At 44.3% G+C, this 25,391-nt stretch overlaps 1 protein-coding gene across 1 annotated transcript in view; it reads left to right on the forward strand.

Annotated features, from left to right (window-relative positions):
* Epb41l4a (erythrocyte membrane protein band 4.1 like 4A) overlaps window positions 1–25,391 on the forward strand; it is a 209,476-nt gene that overhangs the window by 174,684 nt on the left and 9,401 nt on the right. The window contains exons 14-18 of the mRNA XM_028762721.1: window positions 2,326–2,409; window positions 2,910–3,023; window positions 5,854–5,901; window positions 6,715–6,792; window positions 20,684–20,803. Coding sequence (XP_028618554.1) covers window positions 2,326–2,409; window positions 2,910–3,023; window positions 5,854–5,901; window positions 6,715–6,792; window positions 20,684–20,803 — 444 coding nt within the window. The remainder of the gene's footprint in view (window positions 1–2,325; window positions 2,410–2,909; window positions 3,024–5,853; window positions 5,902–6,714; window positions 6,793–20,683; window positions 20,804–25,391) is intronic.

Genomic DNA, 25,391 nt, shown 5'->3' on the forward strand with positions numbered 1-25,391 from the left:
CACATCTACTAAAGCTTGATGCCTGTGCCCTTGTTGTGTACCTTGTGCAGGCATGAGTTATTCCTGTGTGGATAGAGCATCCCAACAGATGTTTGTCTCTTGTTTTTGCAACACCCTTGTCACTTTCTCTGGTTTCTCTTTCTCCTCTTGTTGCTATTGCTAAGAATTCTGTTACAGTCCTCTTCTGTAACAACTGTCCAGATCCCTCTAAGGACTAGGATTAAATGTGGATTAGCAGCTAAGTAACTCTTTTTCTCTGCAAGCTAGGACTCCAGAGGAAGTGAGGAGTGACCCCGTGTCCTTCTGCTGATCTCTTCCGTTTCCCTAGGTGTGCCCAAACAATTTGTTGGGCTTGAGTAACAACTCAGTCATATTTGCGTTCTTAGGGCAGAAAGATGACACTAGGTCAGGAAATAACATTCAGAAGTCATTCTGATCCGGAAGGATGGAGCCAAGATATCCGGAAGCTGGACAGAGGTCAGCTAGGGTAGCCTGATCTTCCCCAGGGTTAACTTTCAGTGCTTCAGAGCCAAACTTGGAGCCAGGGAGTCTGGCCACTGCTGTAAAGTCTAGCCAGCCTCATGTGAATGGGTGCCCTGGTGTCGTAGTTACTTTTCTATTGCTGTGACAAAACACCTTGACCAAGGTAACTTATAAAAGAAAACATTTAACTTGGGGCTCATGGTTCCAGAGGATTAGAGTCCGTGACCATCATCATGGTAGAAAGCAGGCCAGCAGGTACGGCATGGGAGCTGCAGCTGGGAGCATGCTTCTGACCCATAGGCGTGAGGCAGAGAGAACTAACTGATAATAACATGGGCTTCTGAAGTCTCAATGCATCAGTAACACACTTCTCTGAACTGGCCCACCAACTAGGGACCTTATGCAAACACAGGAGTCTGTATGAGCCAGTTTTGTTCAAACTACTACACCCAGGTTCTCTTCCTTTTCAGCCTGCTGCCTTTCTCTACTTGGTAGTAGCTGTTGCTTCTTTTTCTGGGAAGGATGCTCTACCCTCTCTTCTCTCCTCCTTCCCACCCCCATCATTAGGCAAGTATTCTCTCTGGTGGAGCAGGATTCTATCAGAAAGCAGATGGTTAGCTCCATTAATGTTCCAGTATTGCACTTGTGGGCACATGCTGTCTGGCAGGCCAGTATTCAGAGCTCACACCGCTCCTGAGTAAGTCCCCTGCTGGCTTTTCTCCCCCAGTGGCCTACCTAGCAACTTTCAGGACTATGAAAGCTGGTCAGGAGGGGGCAGGTTTCCAGATAATTCTAGCTTGGTTTCTGTATATGCTGCAATAGAGTTGTGTTGTTTCCTTCAGCAGTGTGGTCTTACTGTCCAGTGATAGTGGCCGTCAAGAGCAATGGCAGCCGCCTCGGCTGTTCTGGGAGTCTCTGCGGCCTCTCTGACCAAAACCCACAGGAAGGGAGGCAGCTGAGTGGAAACGAAGGAACCAGATGGAAATAGTCACAGAGCATGGACTGAGAACTGGGATGGTAGCTCTGCAATCTCTGAAGTAAAGCACAACTGTCTAGTGGAACTAAAATGTGATGTTGCGTGCGGCAGGCCAATGACATGGCTACTACCTCAGTAACAGGCCCCCCTTCATTCCATGTCTTTGGTTCTGCTATCAAATTCATTGTAATGGACAACTTAATTATTAGATAAAAAGTATTTTTATTATGCAAAACTTAACTCATGGCTTCTGGGGAAATTACTGTCATTTATACAGAGTTCTCCATTTAAACTCCTTCAAAATATGTGTGTGTGTGTGTGTGTGTGTGTGTATGCGTGTATAATTACATATATAATATAACATCATATACATTTAGATATAGCATATAATATACAGGTACTCCCTATGTAGACCATCCTGGTCCTAAGCTCAGAGATCCCTTTGCCTCTCTCTGCCTTCCCAGTGCTAGGATTAAATGCCTTTGCCACACACCCTGACTTAACTTATGCTTTTAATTTAATTTACCAAGTAGTGGTTTTATGTAAGGCCTTTCCACAGATCTTCTGTTGCGGCCCACCTAATTCCCACCATCTTCTCTTTCCTTTTACCGTGGAGTCTTTAGAAAGTTTCTTAACAATCGATCAGCTTGGCTTCTCTTCCCATAAAGGAATACAACTGGAATCAGAGAGGAGACACCAAAGCGCTTGCAGGAGAAACACGTTTGTTAATCAGTCACCTGGGGTCTTTTCAGAAGGAGTCAGGGCTATAAGCACGGAGATATGTCAGTGTCATTTTGTCTTCTGAATAAATCTATGAATTAATGTAATTTTTTGGCCAACTTATTTTCTATTCTTTATTATTAAAGTTTTAAGAAAGCAAAGAATGAAAACAGCCCTGACCCCCAAAGAAGCAAATCTCATGCACCTTGGGAAGAAAACGGACCCCAGAGGTAAGGAGCCTCTCGGCTTTTGGAGAGAAAGCAGCAGAGGGATGTGTCATACCTTGCTCAGTGGAGGAAACTGCCCTGTGACTGAAATGCTGAAGTGGGAGTCAGTTCCTAATGCGTTACCTTTTAGAACAACAGGAAGGGAAACTGGTGTGTACAAAAAAGTCATCTACACGCCAGTCATGATCATTCAGAGCAGTGGCTGTCAACCTGTGGGTTGTGACTCCTTTGGGGATCACATATCAGATATCCGGCACATCAGATATTTATACTACAGTTCATAACAGTAGCAAAATTGCAGTTATGAAGTAGCAATGGAATACTTTTATGGCTGGGGTCAGCACAACCTGAGGAGCTGTTGCGGCATTAGGAAGGTTGAGAACCGCGGCGCGAGAGTAAGGCTATATTTCTGAAAACAGTTCCAAATGATGTTAATGCTGACACTCCACACTTGACTCGTGTAAACTCCCAAGCTGACGCATGAACTATTTCTCTCACTCCAGTGGACTCTACAACTCCCCCAGTGACCGCACTAAGTCACCAAAGTTTCCCTGTACACGGCAGCGCAACCCCTCCTGTGGCAGCGACAATGACTCCTCGCAGCCGATGAGGCGAAGGTGGGCGAACCCAGTTCTGATTCCAGTGTGACCAGACGCTTCCCATCCTGGGCATGCTTTCTTAACATGAGCCTCAGAGGGCCACTACTGTTGGTCTCTTCTTGATCACCGGCAGTTTGCTCTTTTTGCAAAATAAAGGAAGTTAGGGAGTCAAAGTATTTATCTGAAACAGTTTTAGAGAATATTTTTGTATAATATTTGTGGTCACTTGCTCTCTGTATTTAAAATGGCTAATTTGAAAACCATAGATATTATGCTAACTATATAATATGCATTACAATATATTACAATAATATATGTTAAATGTTACTACATTGGAAAGCAGAACTACACTTAAAGCCCGTGTGTGCTGCTGTGTTAGCATCTGTGAGCATCTTCCAAAGCAGAGACTGTGAACCTGCTGCACCTGCTGCCTACTACAGAGCAGGTCAGATGCATGTGACTGTGCTCCTTCGGATGCCTAACCACCCCCAAATTAGTATGTGGGTGGGGATGGTATATCTGTGTGTCTTACTCAGCTTAAGCATGTTAGACGCAGCAGGAAGACACAGGTGGTGAGGTCAGAGCCTTGTCCACTCTTCTTAGAGTATGTGGGAGGATGATGGGAAGGAGATGGGGCTGAGGCTTTCGATGTCTCTCTGGAAGTTTGGCTTTGAAAGAGAGGAGGGACAGCTGGAAAAAGAGGAGTTATATAGAGTCAAAGTTTATGTTGAGGGCTGGTCAGATGTCTCAGCAAGTAAAGGTGCTTGCTGCCAAGTCTAATGATCCGAGTTCAGTCCTAGGACCCAGATAGTGGTAGGAGAGAACCAACTGCTTCAAGCTGTTCTCTGACCTCTCACGCATAAGCACTAATAATAAATGCACAATGTTAAGAAAAAGGTTGTGTTGATAATATTAAAAGCTAAAACGGGGGAGGGTTGACAAGGAAGTTGAATATGTGTGGGAGCTAATGAAGATGATCAAGAGGACTGTGGTCGGGCTGGAGAGGTGGCTCAGTGGTTAAGAGCACTGACTGCTCTTCCAGAGGTCCTGAGTTCAATTCCCAGCAACCACATGGTGGCTCACAACCATCTGTAATGAGATCTGATGCCCTCTTCTGGTGTGTCTGGAGAGAGCAATAGTGTACTCATACACATAATAAATCTTTAAAAAAAAAAGAAAGAAAGAAAAGAAAAAGACAGCAGTCTTCATGATCTCCACGAGTCCATGTAGCACAAGGGGAGGCGGGGGAGCTAACCTTTGTTGTCAACACAGTTCTGTAAGTAGCGGGGAGATACTGGTAAGTTTTATTTCAGGTAGAGGGAAGATGGAAGTCTTATCTGATGCCTCCTTTGCCTTTGGGAGGAGAAGGCAGGGACAAGCTAATGCAGAGCCACCTTAGCCAAAGGGCACCACAGGAGATGTTGACAGCAGGCCACAGAAACAGTACTTAGGTCACAAAATGGTGTCAGACTGTTGAATGAATGAAGCTTGCAATCAGGAAAGCAGTTTGTCAGTGTAACGAACATACGCTTGTTCAATTCCTTCTGGCCAACGATGCTCAGCTAGCTATTTGGGGCTGACCCAGAAAACCTGCATACTTTGGAATAAAAAGCAGTTGGGGAAGTCCTGAGCACTGCCATGTGGGTTACTGAATGGAATCCCAAGCTGTGTGGGGATGCCATACACAGAGGTCATGGGGTCAGATCGGGGTACGGTGAAGACAGGTGAGCAAGCAGAAATGGTGACATTGTACAATGATATGTGTCTCCTCACTTGAAATGCAGTGTGCTTTAAAGAATTAGTTCTCTTATTTTTAAGTTACATGTATGTGTTGGAGAGGGGTGTGTGTGAGCGCAGGTGCCTGCAGTGCTCAATCCCCAGGAGCTGGTGTTACAGGTCACTGTAAGCTGCCTGATAAACTTAAACTCAGGTCCTCTGCAAGGTGCCTGCTCTTACCTGCTGTGCCATCCCTCCAGCCCCATTTTCTTCCACCTCATAACTGTTTATGGAGGTCCTATTAAAACCAAGGCACGTTGAGCTGGAGAGATGGCTCAGGGGTTAAGAACTCTGGTTGTTCTTTCGAAACTCAGCTTTGATTCCTAATTCCCAAATAACAGCTCACAGTTGTCTGTAACTCCAGTTCCAGCAGATTCAGCACATTCTTCTGGCCTTTGAGGGCACCAGACACATACATGGTATGCAGGCATACATGCAGACAAAACACCCATACATATAGAATAAAAATTTAAAAATAAGACAAAACACTGAGCCACTCAAAGGAGTATCAGGGGTCACGACGTTCTTCAGGGAGAGGATGCGATTTGGATTCCCGTGGTCTGTCACTAGTGCCTTGTTTCTTAACAAGATGCCCTATTAGAAGAGCTTAGAGGTAAACAGTAAGTGGGGGAAGTGTGTTTAGAGATGGTTAGAGATAATAAAGGTCAAAGCTTAAGGAAGGTGTAGCTTGGTGAGTTGTGGTGGGTGAGGTCTTTATAGAAGAGATAAGGAGCTCCAGGCCAGGATCCAAGTGAGAGGTGGAATCAGCTGAAAGGTGGCTTAGAGGGCTACAGACCTAGAAGCCACAAGCTAATGTTGTTGGATGAGTGTAGCTTATTCAATAGGGGCATTACGCATAGGCCACAGCCTCACTGTAGATGACTGGGTGCTTGAAGCCAGCGGTGATGTGTGGAGTCTCTGGGACCTGTCATAGGACTGGACGTTATACACGACATAACTGCGTAGCAAGTGAACCAGTCCTGAAGGCATCTGAATTAATGGGTATGAAACTCTGCCTGCTCTCTTAGTCATAGATGATGCTGCCTTCTGTAACTTCTTTTGTCTTCCTCAGGAAAGCTCACAACAGTGGCGAAGACTCAGATCTAAAGCAAAGGAGGAGGTAAGAAAGCAAAAGGAGGAGTCAGAGGGGAGAAAGGATGAGAGTGCTTGTGGTTGAGACAAGAGTGGAGATTTCTCCCTCTCTGCAATGTCTGCTTTATGTCTGCATTGCCAGTCTTTATGTTTTAACGCCAGTGTTGCTGGATCTCAGTCTTCTGCTCCGTTCTGACCTTTGCTAGTTCTCTTTATTTCCTTTTGTGCCTTCTGAGGAGGTATCTCAAGCCCTATGCCCTGCCTTATGCTAAACCACTTCACCACTTGGCTTAAAGCAACAACAAACATAGTGTGTGTGTGTGTGTCCAAGTGGATTGAGCAGGCAGAGGTCAGACAGTAGCTGATGCTGTGTTGCCCAAAGGGCCTGCAAATAGCCTTGTGGGCTAGTCTTGGAACTGGAAGGCTATCCCCCACACCTTATTCTGTTGGTGAAAACTGTCATAGGATCAGTTCAAATTCAAAGCAGTGGCAATTAAGTCTAACTGCCTCCGAAAGGGGCTGGGGGAGGTGATATGTCCCTGATTTGTCTTCCATGTTTGTTTTAGCTTTGCCATGCTGGTTTTGTTAAGCATGATGGATCTTCCGAGTCCTTTCTGGGAAATCCTGTCACGTACTTTCCTCTTCCTCCTGCCCTGCTCTTTCTCTGAGTGGTAGACTTAGCTCAAAAATCTGACCAAATCCAGAAACACTTCTTACTGAGAGAGGGATAAGATGGGTCTTTGTGTTTGGATTCATGATTTTTCTACAAAATTGCTCATAGAGTACCTGATGAGCCTGTCTATAATCTGTCATAATTTTTTTTTTTTTGCTTTGTCTTCAGGTCGCGCTCACGCTGTAACACAAGCAGTGGTAGTGAGTCGGAAAATTCTAACAGAGAACACCGGAAAAAGAGAAACAGGTAACAGTCAAACACTATAGTCCCTAAGCCTGTGCTGTCGGAGCTGGTGCTGGCCATAGGAACCGATATGCTCCAGAAGCTTGAGCCTGCCTTCTTCGTTGGTGGTCCAAAGGCCACTCACTGTTCTGCATCACTGATCTAGGGAACCTCTGCTCTTCTGGGTCTCGTATCTCTAGAGTCAGATCATTAAATAACTTGATAGTTAAAGTACCTTCTTGTCTTTTTTTTCCAAGATAATTCTATATTTAGGGCGTACTGTATGTTGGATTTATCTAAGAAGGGAGGAGTTTGCCATGTGTGTCGTGATTTCTCTTTGGAGTACCTCTGGATGTGATATTTCTTACCTCACCTTATATCATCCCCAAATGATACTTATCATCTTAGAGATTCTATTAATCTTAGCCTCTCCATATCTATATGCGTTTCTGGTCACATGAGATACACTAAGCCAGTGTATGTAGTCCAACACTGAAGGACTCAGTGTTTTAGAGCTTGTTCATAAGGTCAGTTGATATAATCAGCATCAGGTCATTTACTTATGAACATCAGGTATTCATGAGCTACAAAAACACCACCAGGAATGCATCAGAGGATTTGATTGTCACTAGTACCAGTCAAATCCAGTGGTCCTTAACTGGGAAAGCACTGCCCTTTCCAGAGGATGTTTGGATGTGTTTGGAGACATTGATTTTTGTTACATTGGGATGGGAGAGATTACTACTGACCAGAGTTGATGATAAGCATTCTCCAATGTGAAAGGGAGACACCACAGCAAAGGTGCATCTGGCACTAAAACAGCAGTGAGGAGGGAGGGAGGAGAAGGGTGGAGGGCGGGCAGGCGGGTGAGCTCTTGCCTGCTCCTTCTTTTCTAAGCCATCTTCTTCTCTTCTCTGATAAAGCAGTTGGACCGGTCTCTAAGGTCATTCTTCAGTGCTTGGGAGCTTTGTGCTGAGCACAGATAGAGTGGTCTGCACTCTGACTGCAAAACCTCTATAATAATAGCCTAGACAACATCTCAAGGAGCCTCTTGCTTAAGAAAGCTTCCTGCCTCTTGCTCTCTTAGAGGCTGGAATTAACCTGGACAGCCGCAAGATCTCCATGTGTTAGGACACTCCTCAAAGAAACAATTTCAGTTTCTGTATCTGTGAAAATCCAATTACTAGAGGCATCTCTCCCTTAGGTGCCTTCTTGCTGCTGTAAAACCAAGCAGTTTTGTACAAAACAAAACAAATTGCTTGCTTTTTCTGCTTAACAACTTGTGATTATTTATCATGCCAGAGTCTATTTGTTTTATTTAGTGTCTTCCAAACTGTGCTCTGCAATGGCCCACTCTCAACTGCACAGAAGATAACCTGTTTAAAAACAATGTCTTTGCGGGCCAAATGTGCTAAGGGCAACATTTGCTATTAAAAATGAAACAGAATGGAAAGGTTGCACCGGATCCTTAAATTGTTCATTGCTGGTCTGGCTGTGTTGGCTTGTGCCCCTGCTGGCTGCCTTTTCCTGGGGAGTGTTACCTCTGTCCCCCCACAGGTTTCTACATCAGCTTTATTGGTGTTTGAATGGTGTTGCTTCAGAATGTGCATGTGCTTATGTACTTTGTAATGACCATGATGAGAAGCAGTTTTCAAAGCCCACACTCACATATTACAGGATACACAAGGCTTCTGTGTTTGATTTTACCTGTGGCAGTATTGCCCTAGGATCACATGAGTTCCGGTGTCCTGAGAAGATGAGACACAGCAGACAGCAGGCACAGGAAGAGGTATGTTTAGCTCAGATGCAGGTTCTGCCTTGGCAGGCAGGTGTGCACAGAAGGAGGGCTCGAAGTCATGTTGCCTCTTCTGTGTGTGCACTTGCCCAGCTCCAGCCCCTCCAGCGAGTGAGCCTTTGCTGTCTCACCAGGATGCCTCCTTTTGTATCAGACCTGAACCTTGAAGCTTCAGCTCAGCTCCTATTAGTATGTCTTCTGTGTAAAGCAAAGGACTGTTTCTTGATATCCGACTTTGCAGTTACTCAGGAGAGATACTGAGCCTTCAACCTCATGTGCGTCCCTGTTCATGGCTCCCAGTGGGGGCTAGTGAGTCCTCTCTGTGCTTTTGTGAATGGTTTGGGGTGACTGGCCACACCGAACCCGGTACATGTTGATGTTCTGTTTCCTTGTCTCTGCTCTGAGGGCTTACACCCTGACACACCCCACTCTCTTGTCTTGGTTTGGGAAATTCTAACCTTGGAGCAACTTTTGGGCAAACTCAATTTTACATTTTTATTAGCACATACTAATTATATGTAATAATTCATTTTATTATTCCATTTTCATACATGAACATGATACATGTCAATCATTGTGGCTCTGTTGCCCTCCCTTGCCCCTCTTCCTGCTCTTAACAATCCGTTTCCTCTTCTCATCCAGCCTCTCTTCGACTTCCGGGTCTGGTTTCTCTTTTTTGGGGGGGTGGGTAATGAAGATGACCCAATCAATGGATTTCATCGGGATTGCTTACAGGATCATGTACCCTTTACCAATTTCTATACCACTGAAGAAGATGTCCTTCTCCTCCCTGTCCACTGTTAACATATAAATTCTTTGGGAGGGGTGGGTCCCTACAAGCCCCTCCCCTTCTGGTCTAGAGGTTGACCATCCTAGACTTGTGTGCAGGTAATCACTGTGCTATGAGTCTAAGTGTACAACCATGTCATGCTTAGAAGCCAGTGTCACGTATTGCTTTCCCACTTGACTCTGTCTCTTACAGACTTCCTGCCTTTTTAATCTTCGTATTTCCTATGTCTCGGGGAAGTGTTCTGTTCATGCTGAGCATTCAACAGTTACTTATTCTCAGTACTTTAACCACACGGGTCTGTGGAGTTACCACTGACCACTGCAAAAAGAAGCGTTGATGACCAGTGCTACCATTAGCACTGTTCTATAACATACAGTTAGTTGTTTAGAAGGCAGTTTGAAAGGCACATCATGCCCAACAGAACAACAGCAGTAGCATCCAACCTTTACAGCCGTGGGCTGTTGACTGGGTTGACCATGCTAGGTGTGAGTTCCCGCCTGTGGAAAAGGCCTCAAATCCAACCAGAAAGCATTGGCTACTCCCATGCTGACCTTTGCCACAGCTATACCAGTGAGTTCATCTTTGCTGGCAAGTTAATATTGTTGCACATGAGGCCCACAACTGAATGCCCCAGCAGCCTACATAGCAGCGTCCCACACCGTGAGGGTAGCCAGCAGGGAGGAGGCTTCTAGCCCAGTTGCAGCTTGATTTTTTTTCTATGTCCCTCAACTACATTGGATGCATCTTCAGCGATAGGGTCTCACTATCCAGTTCTAATGGGCAGCCAATGGCACTGGCAATTTAAAGATATTTTTTTGTGTCTCAGGATCCTCCCTGACTAGCAACTTGTAGAGAGCTAGGCCCACTTCTGGCCCTGTGATTTCATCAATGACCCATGGCTTCCGAGAGCAGCTTTATTCTCCTTCTCAAGGTCCCCCATTCAGTTTATTTTCTTACTGTTTTGAGTACTTTCTAAGGTATCAGATTTCTTTGTGTATTTCCCACAGGTTACTAATTTGGGTTGCACTCCCATCTCCCTAAATGTTTTCTCATCTTCGAAGCAAGCAGCAGCACCCTGACACACCTCACTTCCATTCTTATTGTGGGAAAGTGTAGCCCCGGGGAGTGGAGAAGCTGTCGTGCAGCTTTCTGAGGGTCTTGTGGATCTTCAGTCATCTTACTTCTGGAGGTTGCATGTGGTTTAAGGATGTTGGATACTTCTCCACATCTCCTTCCTGGGCTTTACTAATATTTATTTATTCATAAAGGGAACTCTGTCTTGGCATTTTTAAGTCAGGGTCTCATGAAGCTCCATTGGCCTCCAGCTTGCTGTGTAATGTAGGATGACTTTCTACCTCTGTTCTCCAATCTCCACCTCTGGGACTGAGATTACAGGTCTACACCACTATTGTGCTGTTTTTATGTGCTTCTGGGGATCAAACCCATGGCCTCCTGCATGTTGGGCAAGCATTCTACCAACTGGGCTACATCCCAAGCCAAGAGATCTGTATTAGGCCTGAGGCCACTCTGGAAATGCTGGGATTTTTGTTGTTTCTCTCTCTCTCTCTCTCTCTCTCTCTCTCTCTCTCTCTCTCTCTCTCTCTCTCTCTCTCTCTCTCTCTTAAATAAACCTGACTTATTGGTGCATACTTCTACTTTATTAATTTCATGGGTAAGATTTTAACACCCCTGGTATTTGTGAGGAGAGATAAAAGATACTGTTTACAAATAGAGTTCATTCAGAAGAGACTTTTAGCACCACTTAAAAAGTTAAAAAGTCAAAATTTGGGGCTGGAGAGATGGCTCAGTGGTTAAGAGCACTGGCTGCTTGTTCTTCCAGAGGTCCTGAGTTCAGTTCCCAGCCATCCACTTGCTGGGTCACAACCATCTATAAAGGGATCTGATGCCGTCTTCTGACATGCAGGTGTTCATGTAGCAGAGCACTCATATACATTAAATAAATGAATAAAAAAGTCAAAATCTCAGCCGGGCAGTGGTGGCACACATCTTTAATCCCAGCACTTGAGAGGCAGAGGCAGAGGCAGGCAGATTTCTGAGTTTGAGGCCAGCCTGGTCTACAGAGTGAGTTCCAGGACAGCCAGGGCTACACAGAGAAACCCTATGTCAACAAAAACAACAGTCAAAGTCCAACAGTGGAATGCCTGAAGCAAGAATTGCTGTTTTCTGACAGAATAAGCATGTGCCCCTTTGGGTTCAGAACTGATGAGGATGCAGGTTCTTCTTACAGATGTATTTCTGTGAGGTTCCTTCCATGGCAGAAGGCCCGCTCTCCTTCACACAGGCATCCTTTCCGTGTCTTCAGCCCTTCCTACTTCCGTTGTTCTTCATGGTGGCCTTCATACCTCCAGTGAATATCCTACTGTCTTCAAGGCTGAGAACTCTGATGGGGAAATTCTTACACCAGTTCTATAGTCAGCTAGAAGTTGGTCATAGAAGTTTATCATTTGTTTGTTTTGAGGCAGGGCCTCACTGTGTGAGTCTGGCTGTCCTGGAACTCATTATATCGACCAGGCCAGTTTTGAACTCGCAGAAATCTGCCTGCCTCTGCCTCTTACGTGTTGGGATTAAAGGCGTGCACCATTGCAAGAGCTGCTTGTTTGCGGTATCGGATCTGTCTGGTTACGTCACCTCCTCTTCATTTCTTCTTGCTTCTCTCTGTGTTTTATCATTTTTCTCCTTTGTCTTCTCGAAGCTTCTGTCCCATCATCTTCCTTCTGACCTCCCTGAATTATTTCTTTGTGCAGGAGCCCTAGTTTTGCGACAGGACAATCCAGGATTGGGGTCAGCATCTCGGCTCTGCTGTAGTGATAATTGGGCATCACTTCACCAGCTCAGGTCTTAGTGTTGTAGGTCTTTAACATGGGGCATGGAGTATCATGCCTGATGGGCTTTGTTGAATGTAGGATCAAATGAAATCTTTGAGCTGAGAGTGCGCTGGGGTGCAGAGTCCCAGTTCAGTCTCAGTCTGGGTTCTCTGCATCTCCAGCCACCCTCTCCTCTCCCCCCTCCTCTTTCCCCTTCTCTCCCTCCTGTCTCTCCCTCTCTTTTCTCCCCTTCTCTCCCCCTTTATCTCTTCCCCTCTCCCCTCCCTCTCCCCCTCATTTCCTTCCCTCTCTCCCCTTCTCTTTTCCCTTCTCCCCGTCTCCTCTCTCTCTCCTCTCCCTCCTCCTCTCCCTCCTCCTCTCCCTCCTCCTCTCCCTCCTCCTCTCCCTCTCCTCTCCCCATCCTCTCTCTTCATTTCCTCTATCTCCCATTCTCCCACCTGTCCTAACTTGCACATTTAGTTCCATCCCATCATATCTTCCATTTGGAGTTTGAGACAGGACCTCGTTGTATAGCACAGGATTCCCCTGCTGCATTGTCATGAGGAAATTGTGTCAGAAACAGACTAACATGTTTGTGTCTTTCCTCAGTGGCAGAATTTATTAAGTAACAAATAGGCTATGTGGGTTTGTTGGCTGCAGTTTGTCAGATAATGCCGATTTCCTAGGTGGCCTATTGAGACACATGGGCTCTTCCATTCCAGTCTTTATTCCTAATACTAGCTCTTGGGTCACAGGTCACACATCACAGTAAGAGCATCGATTTCTGTCTCCCTACCTGTGTGTATGTGTGTGCTGCAGAATGGCTCTACGTGTGTGTGTGTGTGTGTGTGTGTGTGTGTGCGCACAGAATGACCAGATAACACTGATAGAGATGCACAATAAAGTGGGTGTTTGCTTTTTTCTTCCCTATTGGCTTCTGCTTCTCAGGCCTCCTTGGAACTCCTTGAACTGTGCCGCAGCCTTTTAACCCTTTGTAGTCATTTCTAGAACCATTTCTAGAATCTTTCCCTCAACCTGATGTCTGCAATGAGTTCTCAGGCCTGGTTTTCTGGATATGACTGTGTCGCATCTACCTTCATACCTTCTCAGGGTGGCACATTTTCTATTTAAGTCTTTCAATCTGTGTGCTGTGTGTGAGGTTAAGTGTCCCTAAGGCACAGACTCATCCCGATTCTGCATTTGTGCTCACAATGGAGTCAAAAGCGCCTTGTGAAATCTCTCAGGTGAAGACATAGACCCAGAACACCCTGTGTTACACAGTGTGCAGAAACTTAGGGCAGGGGACAGTTTGATCTCAACATTGGGACTCCTAAATGCTGGGGTTAGAGGTACACACCACCATATGGGTTGTATACCAAACATTCTCTCTGTGTCTTCACCCATGGATTGGTTCTAAGGGGGATTATAGCTTGTACGTACTTCAGATACACAGTTTTTTTGGTGATAATATCTATAGTATTTTGGGTTTTATGTGATGCCAAGATGTTATGATAAATTGGCTATCATATAAGTAGTGAAGGATTGGTATTGGAAAATTAAATTTGTACTTCAATTTACTGGTAGGATTAAGAACTAAGTTTCTTTTCTTCTTTTTCCTTCCTTCCTTCCTTCCTTCCTTCCTTCCTTCCTTCCTTCCTTCCTTCCTTATTTATTTATTGGTTAGATCTCAAGTATCCCAACCTGGCCTCACACTTGACTATAGCCAAGGGTGGTGACGTTGAATTGATTTATTTGCATGCACACACACACACACACGTGCGTGCACACACACAACATACAACATACATAGAGACACGCGCACACACACACACACACACACACACACACAAGCGCGTGCGCACTTGTGCTTAGATTATAGGTGTGCAGTGCTACTCCTGATGAGGAAGTACAGGAGCCTCACATGTGCTAAGCTAGCACTGGGTCAGCTGAGCTCTCCCCAGCCTGCTCAAACTTTAGTCAGAGCTTCCTTTGCTGTGCCATCACCGAGAGACAACTGATCTGGTTACATTTGCACATGGTGAGTCTTCAAAATGCTGGCCTTGTGCAGCTAATGATCCCTGTGTGTATTAGGGTGTATTTGTCTTAATTGGCCAGAGTTTCGAGTCTTGTCCCTGAGATCTGAAGGTTCAGTCAGCAGTTGAGAAGAGGAAGGAGATCAGCCAGACTGTCAGGGGAACAAGAGAGGACGATGAGGTGAATATGATCCAAAGACATTACACGCGCATATGAAACATCATAATGAAACTCACCATTACGTATAACTAGTATGTGCTAATAAAAACCTTAAAACATTTATTTTTTTTAAAAGGCCAGCCAGTCTGCCACTATGGGCTTGAACACATAGAATTGCACACTGAACTTGTCTAAGACATATGCTGAAGGAAGACCCAGGAAGTGGTCTGACCAGAATAAAGGCTTTCATGCACTAACTTTCCCTGTAAATGCCCTGAACTTGATAAAAACATTCTTCACATTCAAGGAAGAAATCTGCAGAATATTCTGCCCCTGTCGTGGCCATCACAGGGGGGGTCTGTGGCTTACTCTCTTGTTCCTTACCTTGGATGTGTTGCTAGGTTTTTAGAATGTCAGAGTGGGAGATTTGGAGAGGTGAGAGATGTAGGTGAGTAGTTCAGTGGTTTTTACCTAAGTGAAAAAGTTTAAGTGAGTCTGCAGCCCAGAGCATTAGAGTGTGAGGATGGAGAGAGGCTGGGCCCAGACACGGGTCTAGAGCAAGCTGGCAGCAGGAGACTCACGAACCCTTCCCTGTTTTTATTCCGGGAGGTTTGCATTATAAACAGCAGTTATATGTGTGAAGCATTGTGTGAGCTTGTGAAAAGTAGGGACCCTGAGTTATAAACCATCCTGCCTAGAGAAGGTTCTGCACCTGCGGCTTGGTCACTTTATAATATGGATCTTTGATTCTCAGGCTCAGATGGAAAGAGTACCTGCCCTTTCTTCCCTGAAGGAGGTTTGTGAGGATTCAAGAGATAATGCCATGTGGAATGTAGAAAGTGTCCTGCAGTGGTGTTAGTCTGGTGGGAGTGGTCAGCCGCCCTATGTTCTCAAGACCGTGGAGGAATCGGAAAGCGGAGCTGCTTCCCTTTAACAAAGCTGAAGTCAGTGTTTGCGACAGTCCATTTTTTGGTGTGAGTGCTGTTGGAGTTTGTTCCTGCCTTCTAATGTTAACTCTGTTCGTCTAATGGATGTCTATTAGTATCCAAAGAATAGCCTAAGATGGCCTTAATATGTCCCATAAAGGCTTTCAGATTATTCCCTAATATGGGCGACTTGATTTAGAGACAACAAGATACAAATAGTGGTTATAAAGGGACAGTTCATAGATAGCTGATGAAGACAGACTACGGGAACCATGCTGCAGATGCACGGACATCTGATTTCTGTTTCACTAGGACACACCAAGACGTGGGCGGGAGACGTGGGTGATGTGGGGCTCTATCGTGTGCTGAGAGGTGACAAAGAGTCTGTGGCAGTAACAAAGCTTCCGTCCCAGTGACAAGCCACAGATTACTGAAATAGAGCAAAGCAAATTTTACAATCACCAAGACAGGATTGTTTCAAAGCGAAACTGCGTCAGAAGTCGCCCATTGTAGTAGCAGGGGCATAAGGAACACGTAGAAGATGGTAAAACAACTTCAGGAGCAAATTGATGGAATTTGCTGATGGCAAGGGAAGGTTGGAAAACAGATGCAGTTTTTGTTTTCTGGCCTTAAGAGAATACATCAACAGATGCCTGGAACCAATAAATTTCCCTAGGGAAGAAAAGCTACTAGCAAAAATAAGAAGAAAAGATTGCTTTATGTCAGGTGAGGCAAAAATGAGTGGAGCTGATGAGAACACAGTTCCCAGTCTGTGGGGACCTGGATTTAATGCTAGCAGTGGAGTGGCCACACAAAGCAATTCTCTGGGGTGTTATGTTGCAGTCAGAGAGAGGAGCTTCAGCTCAGCGCCTTACTGGTTTGGAGATAAAGCACAATAGAGAAACATTGGGTCTTAAAGCGAGAAATGATCTTTGTAATAATTCTTCACATGAGCGAGCTGAGACCTGACCACAAGAGATTAGCGGTTTGCTCCAAGTCTCCGGGTCAGATAATGGCTAAGCTGGGAAGAGACTGAACGCAAGAGCGGGCCTTACCCATTTGGAAGATTTCAGGTTCTGCATTGAGCATGGCCTTCATCGCTGTGAACTAGGAGCCAGTATAAAGGAAGGTCCCGTGAAGAACAAAACCAATAAAAGAAGAAGACCAAGTGGGCCCCGGGGGACTTGTATGAGAATCTGTGTGATAACAGGATGATTTGTGCAGAGCTCTAATTGAGAGAAAGAGAAAGAATAGGAATTGCTGTTATCTCCACTTTGTTATTAAGTGAGGATGTGGCATTTCATCTTCATGGCCTTAGCAAACTTAATTAAGTGTCAAGTACAGTAAAAATCTAAATTTCACGGGCAACCTAGGAAAAAGTACTCTGAGGGCCTGGTGAGAAATACAGAAGGTATACCAGAAGTCCCTGCCTGAAACATCTTTGAAATGGTTCTATTTGAAAACATTCTCCCTCTCTCCTCATCTCTTCCCTCCCCTCTCCTTCCCTCTCCTAGACCCCTCCCTCCCATACATTATTTTAAAAACAAAAGCCTTGTTAGGATCTGTTTCCCACACTGTTGATTCTGATTTCAGATGGGGAAATAGATAAAGTGGGTTGAATGTAGATTTAAGGAGAGATAGAGAGATTCCGGCATGAAATATGTTGGTTTTTGAGGTTCATCTTTTGTGTTTGAAGCATGAAATGACTAGATCTGAAATATAAATGATAATGGACCCCTGCCCCCAACCCCTCAACCCCCGATAATTTCCTAGTTGTGATGTTCTTAAAGGTTGTATGCTAGTTCAGGGCTTTTTAATATTTCTATTCTTCAGGATGAAGAATAGAATCCTTAGATTGAAATAATTTGTAGCTGCAAGTTAGCAAAAGCTACTTGGATATTCCACATCTATAAATAAACAAGACTTAAGAATCATGCCCAGAGGTAGTGCATGCCTATACTCTCAGCATCTGGGCGATCAAGGCAAGACGATCAGAAGTTCAGGCTATGTAATGAACCCTGTCTCAAGAAAAGAAAAAAAAAACATTGTAGGAGATTGGTGTTTCTCACACAAAGATTTCCTTTAATCACCAATGATTTACAAGGGGGAGGGGGATCAATGACCCCTGCCTTTAAGGACTGTGCTAAATATTGTGACTTCTACGTGCTAGGATTTCTTTTTGTTCCCAGGTTGCACCTGTGTCTTTTGGAACAGTTCAGTAATGGAAGAAATGACACTGTCATTCCTGTAATGGGGCATCATTAACCAGAGGCCTTTTGTAAGCATGTAATTTCAGACTTCATTACAGACTGGACCTGGGTGTCCACACCAGCACTGCTCAGGAACGCTGCTTCTCTTGTAACTCTACAAAGAGCCTTGCATGTTTAATGCGGCTGTTGGAATATTTATGAAAGAGCATACCTGTAGAGGGCATCTGTCTTCAGAGCACACGGGTCATGAGGAGGTTATGAAGTAGGAGTGCTTCACTGGCCTTACTTGAGACTCTCCAGTTTGAAAAATAAAAGTATGTGGTGTGATCGGAAATTCACTTTGATGCGGTCCTTTTTACTGGCAAGGTAAAGGAAAACGCATGTGTGCTCCCAGGAACTTATTCTCTTACTATGTAGGTAGCTGGCCTACAATTCCTCATATGGACCAGGCCTCAAATTCACAGAAACCCTCCACCTGCCTTTGCCTTCTGAGTTCTGGAATTAAAGGAGTGTGCTACCATACCTGACTAGTTTTTTTTATCATCTGAGTGTGATGGCTAACCTTCTGGATTTTTACAATCGATGAGGATGTACACATAGCACATGTCTTCCTTCTAAATGTCTGTATTTACTAGAAGGTATGTGCTGGACTAAGCCTGTGCCAGTCTTGCTAGGAGAACTACACTTGAGATGATGAAGATCCTGGCTTCCTGGATAAACATATTGTAGTGAAATATAAGCCTGCCCATAAGCTGTACGATGATTCTATGCAGAATTTCATGTCTAATTCTAAATCCAGAAATCAAGTGTCAGCTCCTGTGGGAGGGGAGAGCTGCCATTGCCCTGATCCTTTCCCTTTGATGGCATCTGATGGGCCCTGATCCCTCACTCCTGGTAGTCCTAGCAAGTCTGGTGGGTTTCTGTCCTGTTTGATGTCAAGGCTGGTAGGGAGGTGTTGTGATGAGACCCTGTGGACATAGACATGTGCCCACACATGTGTAAGTGAGCATATGTTCCTGCATAATGTCAAATGGAAGGGCTGCTTCCAAAGGATGTTGATGACCTCAGGTTACATACTTTCTCATATTTCTAATGTTAATGTCCATAGCATGTACTTTTGTTCTAATTTACTCTGCAATGAGAAGATGGAACAGTGTTCTTCAAGCTGTGCCAACTACCGTGATTAGGTTCCTTCCCGTTCCATAGGCTTCTGTGGTTCCCTGGGATTTCCTTCCCTTATATCACCAGCTAGGTCCATTCTTTCCCACCCCACAGGCCTGGTCGGCAGTTCTGTCATAGTTCATGGGGAGTAAACAAACAATGGCCGTATACTTAATCAAAGGAGTCCTAAAACAGTACCACAAAAATCAGCAAAATGACAACAACTGATGCACATCTTTCGATAATAACTCTTTATATTAATATTCTCAATTCCCCAATAAAGAGACACAAACTAGTAATTAGGATTAGAAAATAGTGAGGCTAGAGAGATGGCTCAGAGGTTAAGAGCACTGTCTGCTCTTCCAGAGGTCCTGATTTCAATTCCCAGCAACCACATGGTGGCTCATAACTATCTATAATGAGATCTGGTGCCCACTTCTGGCCTGAGGGCATACATGCAGGCAGAATGTTGTAGACATAATCAATCAATCAATCAATCAATCAATCACCAACCAATCAATCAATCTTAAAAGAAAGAAAATAGGATCCATCTTTTTGTGCCTCTAAGAAAAATACTTCACCATCAATGATAGATACATTAGGGTACAAGGGTGGAAAAAGATATTCCAAGCAAATGAAACTAAGAAACAAGCAGGTACAGTTATCCTAATATCTGACAAGATAGACTTCAAAATAATCAGAATAAATAAATAGGTTACTTCATATTCATCAGACACACATCAGACTTAATACAGACACACACCAAACATGAGCATACACAACGTTGCTCATCTGGATCTGACTCCACAGACCAAGCCCAACAGAAGGTTGTAGGTGACTTCAGCACCCCATTCTCACCAATATACAGGTCATCTGGACAGAAATTAACAGAGAAGATTGGAGTTAAATGGCATCATAAATCAAGTGGACCTAAGATCTACAGAACATTCCTCCCAACACTCCACAGTCTACTTAGCACTCATGGGTCTTTCTCCAAAACCAACCACATCCGAGGGGACAAAGCAAGTCTTAATAAATGCAGGAAGAGTAAAGTAACATCCTGCATTTTATCTGACCACAGTGGAATAAAGCTGGGTGTCACCCCCAATAGAAACCACAAAGTACACACATGCGTGGGGACCCTAGAACACACCACTAAAGGATAACTGAGGCCAGGAGAAATCAAGATGGAAGTTAAAAAGTCTTAGGCTTGAATGAAAATGAAGACCCAGCATCCCACAATCTGTGGGATGTCATGAGGTAGTCCTGAGAGGACATGAACAAAACCGGGGAGAGTTCAAATTCATAACTTAGTGGTACAATCAGAAGCTTTGGAAAAACAGTAACAGACAACACCCAAAAAAGGTAAACGGGAAGAGATAATTAAAGTCATGACTAGAATTAATGAATGATGAAAGTGGTAGACAATAGATGGAATCAATGGAACGAAGAGTTGATTCTATGAAAATATTAACAGAGTTACTAAGTCTTCAGCCAAATTCACCAAAAGTCAGAAAGGAGATTCAGATGAATAAAGTTAGAGATGAAAAGAGACATTACAACAGACTGAGGACATAAAGAAAACAAGGACACACTTTAAAGGGAGTTACTTTATGCTTACGTGTTTACTGTGAACAATGTATAATTTATGTGTATATATTTGCAGGTACACCTACTTAAGGATATAGTAATCCAGCTTTATTCTCAAGTAAAAAATGATATAATCAAATCGCTGTTCTCTTAATGTCTGAAAAGCGAGCTTGGGGTGATTGGGAAGTCAGGGCTGCCTTCTTTGTGTACCGAAGATTTTGGCTTACTGCGCTTTTGTTTCCATTCACGAGTGGATCTGAATGTTACATTTCTCCATTGTCTCTGAGACTGGCTCTCTGTGTTGCCAGGGTGGTTCCGAGTCCTGATCTTCCTACCTCAGCCTGCTGAGTGCTGTTCTGGGTGGGCCATGCCCGCCTCGTGCCCACCTTGGAGGTTAACTTCAGATGCCTGGTTTGTCTTTCCAGAATACGACAGGAGAGTGACATGGTTGATTCGGCGCCTCAGTGGGAAGCCGTGTTAAGGAGGCAGAAGGAAAAGAACCAAGTGGATCCTAGCAACCGGAGGTCCAGACACAGATCTCGCTCGTATGTGGGTTCTTTTTCCACTTTCCTTCAAAATCAGGGAGCTTGCTGGGAGCTTGGCAGAGCAGGCAGATGGGTGCTTGGTCTCCTAAGGAGTCATTTCAACTGGGAATATCCATTTTTTATTTGCTGTTTTCCCCTTCTTACACATGTAACATTCACTAACCATTTTTGAAGGCTTAGAAGTCGGCACTCAGGCAGAGCAAAATGTCTTGGGAACAAGGCCATCAGAAGCATAGTTTTTAAAAAAAAAACAAATGCGTACATCCAACCAGGTAAATAATAGAGTTTCCTTTGTTCTGAAGCCTGGTTGTTGATGAAACACCTGCTGCTTTGCCCAATTGGAGTCTACAGAATTCTCTGAAGTCTTGTTCCAAATCGAGCCAGACTATCTTGCTGTCAGATTACCATTTGTGAGCAGTAGTCATTGAATGATTCATTACACCCCAGCATTGAGATCTGCCTGCCCCTCCTGTTGCTAGGCAATGACAGGCGTGAGCACAATTACCCCATCACAGTGGATTTCCTGCCCCCCCAGATTAATTTTCTGTGAGCTGACAAAGTGACGTGCTTGCATGCTCGTGTGTGAATGGTGTGTGCGTGTGTACCTGTGCACGTGTGCTTTGGTCTACACATCAAGAGTTAGACCACCATGCCTGTGCCAAGCATGTCTCTTTCATGTGAGCTGGGACGAGCTTGAAGTTAGCCCCAAAGCCTCTCAAGATCCTGGGTGGTCAGCTGTAGTTTTCTTTACTTCTGGGAGGAGAGAGCATTGTCTGCACAGGGAGAGGATGGACTGAGAAGCGATGCACAACTGTGGGTCAGCCGGTCACACCAGCTGGGTAGCTCTGAGGGAGCCAGGCAGAAGAAAGCTGAGAGTGCACGGTTAGGTTGACAGGCCAGGAGAGGATGTTGGAGGCTACGCCACAGATCCTGTGAGCCCTGTGTTTGAAGGTATACGCCTCAATCATAGATACTTAGATTTTGATTGGAATGTTTGTTTTTTGAAGATGAGGTCTCACGGGGCTGGAGCAGTGGCTCAGTTCTGTTCCCAGCGCCCACATGATAGTTCACGGTCAGCTATAACTCTAGTTCCAGCGATCCAACACCCTCTTCTGACCTCCTTTGACATCAAACACACACGTAGTATACAGACATGCATACTGGCAGAACATATGCATTAAATAAATCTAAAACAAATGAACAGGCATAAGCCAGGGTCTTACCACGTGGCCCTGACTGGCCTAGAACCCGGTACAGAGACCAGGCTGACCCCAACCTCATAGAGCCAGCCCTGCCTGCCTTTGACTCCCAGGTGTTGGGATTAAATGCAAATGCCACCACACTTGTATAGAACTTTTTTGTTGTTTGGAAAGGATTTCAAGTAGCTCCTGGCTGGCCTTTGACCTTAAACTGAACTTCTCCCCCTTCCTCCCCACTGCCACCCACCTTGTTTTCTTTTCTTTTGAGACAGGATTTTACACTGTAGCCCTAGCTGACCTGGCCTGGGACATGTTCTAGAGACCAGAGACTGGCCTGGAGCTCACAGAGATCCACCTGTTCCTACCTCCTGAGTTCGGGGATTAAAGGTCTATACCTTTATATCCTGCCCAAGGCCTTGAATTTCCGATCCTTCTGTCTATGCCTTCTCCAAGTGAGGATTACAGGCAGGCATTTTCATGTTCATTTTTTTTTGCTTTTGCTTTTATTTTTAATGTGGCATTATGAATTTTCAGTTTTTTAAATAACAAAGTTATAGTATAATTTGGGATATGTTCCTCTTCCTTTTTGGAGTTAATATAAAATCAACACTATTTCTTCTTTAAATATTTTGTATAATGTTTCACCTTGCCTGAATGTTTACAAATTCTCTTTCTTTCTTAGTTTTTATTTTTCTTTCTTTCTTTTTTTTTTTTGGAGTGAGTCTTGGACACACTTGCTCCTTTTATTTGTTCAATGTATGTAAATACACTGTCACTCTCCTCAAATGCACCAGAAGAGAGCATTGGATCCCATTACAGATGGTTGTGAGCCACCATGTGGTTGCTGGGTATTGAACTCAGGACCTCTGGAAGGGCAGTCAGTGCTCTTAACCTCTGAGCCATCTCTCCAGCCCACAAGTTCTCTTTCTTATTCAAAGAGTTATACCAAAGACCCACACAGATTTGCAAACCAGCAAGGTAATTTTATTCTAAGCAGGCCAGACTTGCTGTCAAGAATGACATTGGGCCACACATGTGAAGATGCCCAAGGACCCCAGGTACTCAAGGGTTTGGGCATCCTTCTCCATGCTATCTAAAGGAAGGGAGGGATTTGGTTGGCTAGTAGGGGTGCGTTTTGCATAGTTCTCTATTTTGATTGGCTGACTTGGCTTTGTAGACTTTGGCTCGTTGCACACATCCTTTCCCACAGTGCATCTGATTTTAATCATCTCCATATCCAGTCACACATAAGCATTTGATGGAAAGCAGGGCATTCTCTCTGCTTGTTCACATAGAGGACTAAGCTGGCCTTGTCCTGCACGCACCCCAAGCTAATTCAGGCTGAATTGGCCATGAACTCACAAACCTAGACGATTGAATAGAATCTGAGTTCGACGGTGGTTAATGGGTATGAGAAAGTTATTTCAGTGTTCAGAGTGGGGTGTGTGTGCAGGTTGTTGGGTACATTGTTCAGAGGGATATATCTGCATAGTGCATGTATTTCAGGGTGTCAGGCTGCCAAGGGTGTTTTGTATACATATATACATACATCATACATACATACATTCCCAAATCAAGTGCTATCTCTGGTTGCTAAACTATTCCTACCGCTCACCTGCCTCAATGCTATCTCTGCCTAGATTTTTGTTTGTGGAAAGTTTTGTATTACAAACTCCATTTCTATTTTAAAATAACAACAACAACAACAACAAGCATTAAGTTGAACATGACTGGGTCTTATCTATTAAATGTTACAAAGCTCAAAATTACCTGTTATATTTTTCATTTCCATTTCTATGGCATTTGTGTTTGCTGCTGTGACATATACATAAAAAGGGGTCAGCATTAGCCTGGCTGAACCTGCTTTCTGCCTTGTCTCCTTGGGTTGTGCAGTAGGGGCCTTGCCCTTGCCCTTCAAACAATGGTTTGTGTGTGTGAGTGGGCTCCACCACCCTCTGGTGGCTACAATGTGTTACTACGTTTACTCACTGAAATACTGATTTCAAGCCGCGAGGCTGCATAGGAAGTGCTGGGCCAGATGAAATGCAAAGTCCAGCATAGATGAATGTTCAAGGACGTTCTAAGATGTTCCAGAGCAAACTTCCACAGCTGAGTTGCCGGCCTTCATGTTCCTAATTAGGAAGGGAAAGGAGGAAGAGGAATGAGGCATCACCTTAATTCACTTTTTCTGACCATTCAGGAATATCAGAAGAAGCACTAAGAGTTTGTTCAGCGTTCTCTCTTCTCTAAGTAAATATCATTTTTGTGTTTACTTATTTTCAATTTTAAACTCCCTTTTAGAGATGCAGTTAGCTTAAAGATGATAAAACAACACCAGCTAGCTACCAGTGTATGTTACTTTGAAGTGGATATTGTAGGAGTGTTTTTGTTTTGTTTTGTTTTGTTTTTGAGACGTGACTGTGTAGCTCAGATGGGCCTTGAGCTCGCGATTTTCCTCCCTCGCTGCCCAGGTGCCTGGATTACAAGCTAATGGGTACAAACCAATGTCTCTGACTGATTTAAAGTTGAGTCATTGCGTAAGTATAGACAGAGAAGCTTTTGAAAAATACTGGACCTATACTGGACCAATACTGGACCGATACTGGACCAATACTGGACCAATACTGGAAGCTTGTTTATGTTTGTTATATTTTATATCTACTGACCACTGAGGGATTTCCTTTGGAGAGTTTACATAAAGCATCTGCATAAGTCTTTTTTTTTTCTTTTAATACAGTCTACGTAGCCCAGGCTGGCCTGGAACTCAACATGTAGCTGAGGATGGACTTGCTCTCCTGTGCCATCTCCTGTGCTGAGTTGCATGCTTGTGCTGGCATACTTTTTTTATGTGTGCTGGAATAGAACCCGGGCTTTGTGCACACTAAACTCAGGAAGCTCTCCCAACTGAGCTACAGAAATATGGCTGTTAAAATTTCACAGTGTTCTAAACTCACAAAACTGTATTGAACTGTAATCATGTAAAATTTATATGTACAGATATAAACATAAAGTAATATAGCCACCATTTAGGTAGCTTGTGTTTGTATTTCTTAAATCACATTTGTCCTAACAGTCAGAGGAAACTGTCATTTTTCAGCTTCAGAATCCCCCCATGCTCTGAGCTCTTTGAGATTAGTGGAGATATTAGAAGTCAGTTTATGCTAAGTTTTCAAGGACAGAATGACTGGCGTTTTGAATGGAATCACATGACTTATTCACAGTGAAACGGTTTTTAACTCTCCCCCTTCATAAGCTGAGGAAGACTTCTGGCTAAAGTACAAACAGAAAGGCATAAATAAGAAACGAAAGCTACCCGAAGCTCCAGTGGTAGAAAACTGTCTGTGCTGCCAGGGCTTGTTGTTTGGTGTGCCTGGCATGCAACACTGCAG

This window comes from Grammomys surdaster, unplaced genomic scaffold, assembly GCF_004785775.1.
Source record: "Grammomys surdaster isolate TR1022 unplaced genomic scaffold, NIH_TR_1.0 135, whole genome shotgun sequence".
Taxonomy (NCBI): domain Eukaryota; kingdom Metazoa; phylum Chordata; class Mammalia; order Rodentia; family Muridae; genus Grammomys; species Grammomys surdaster.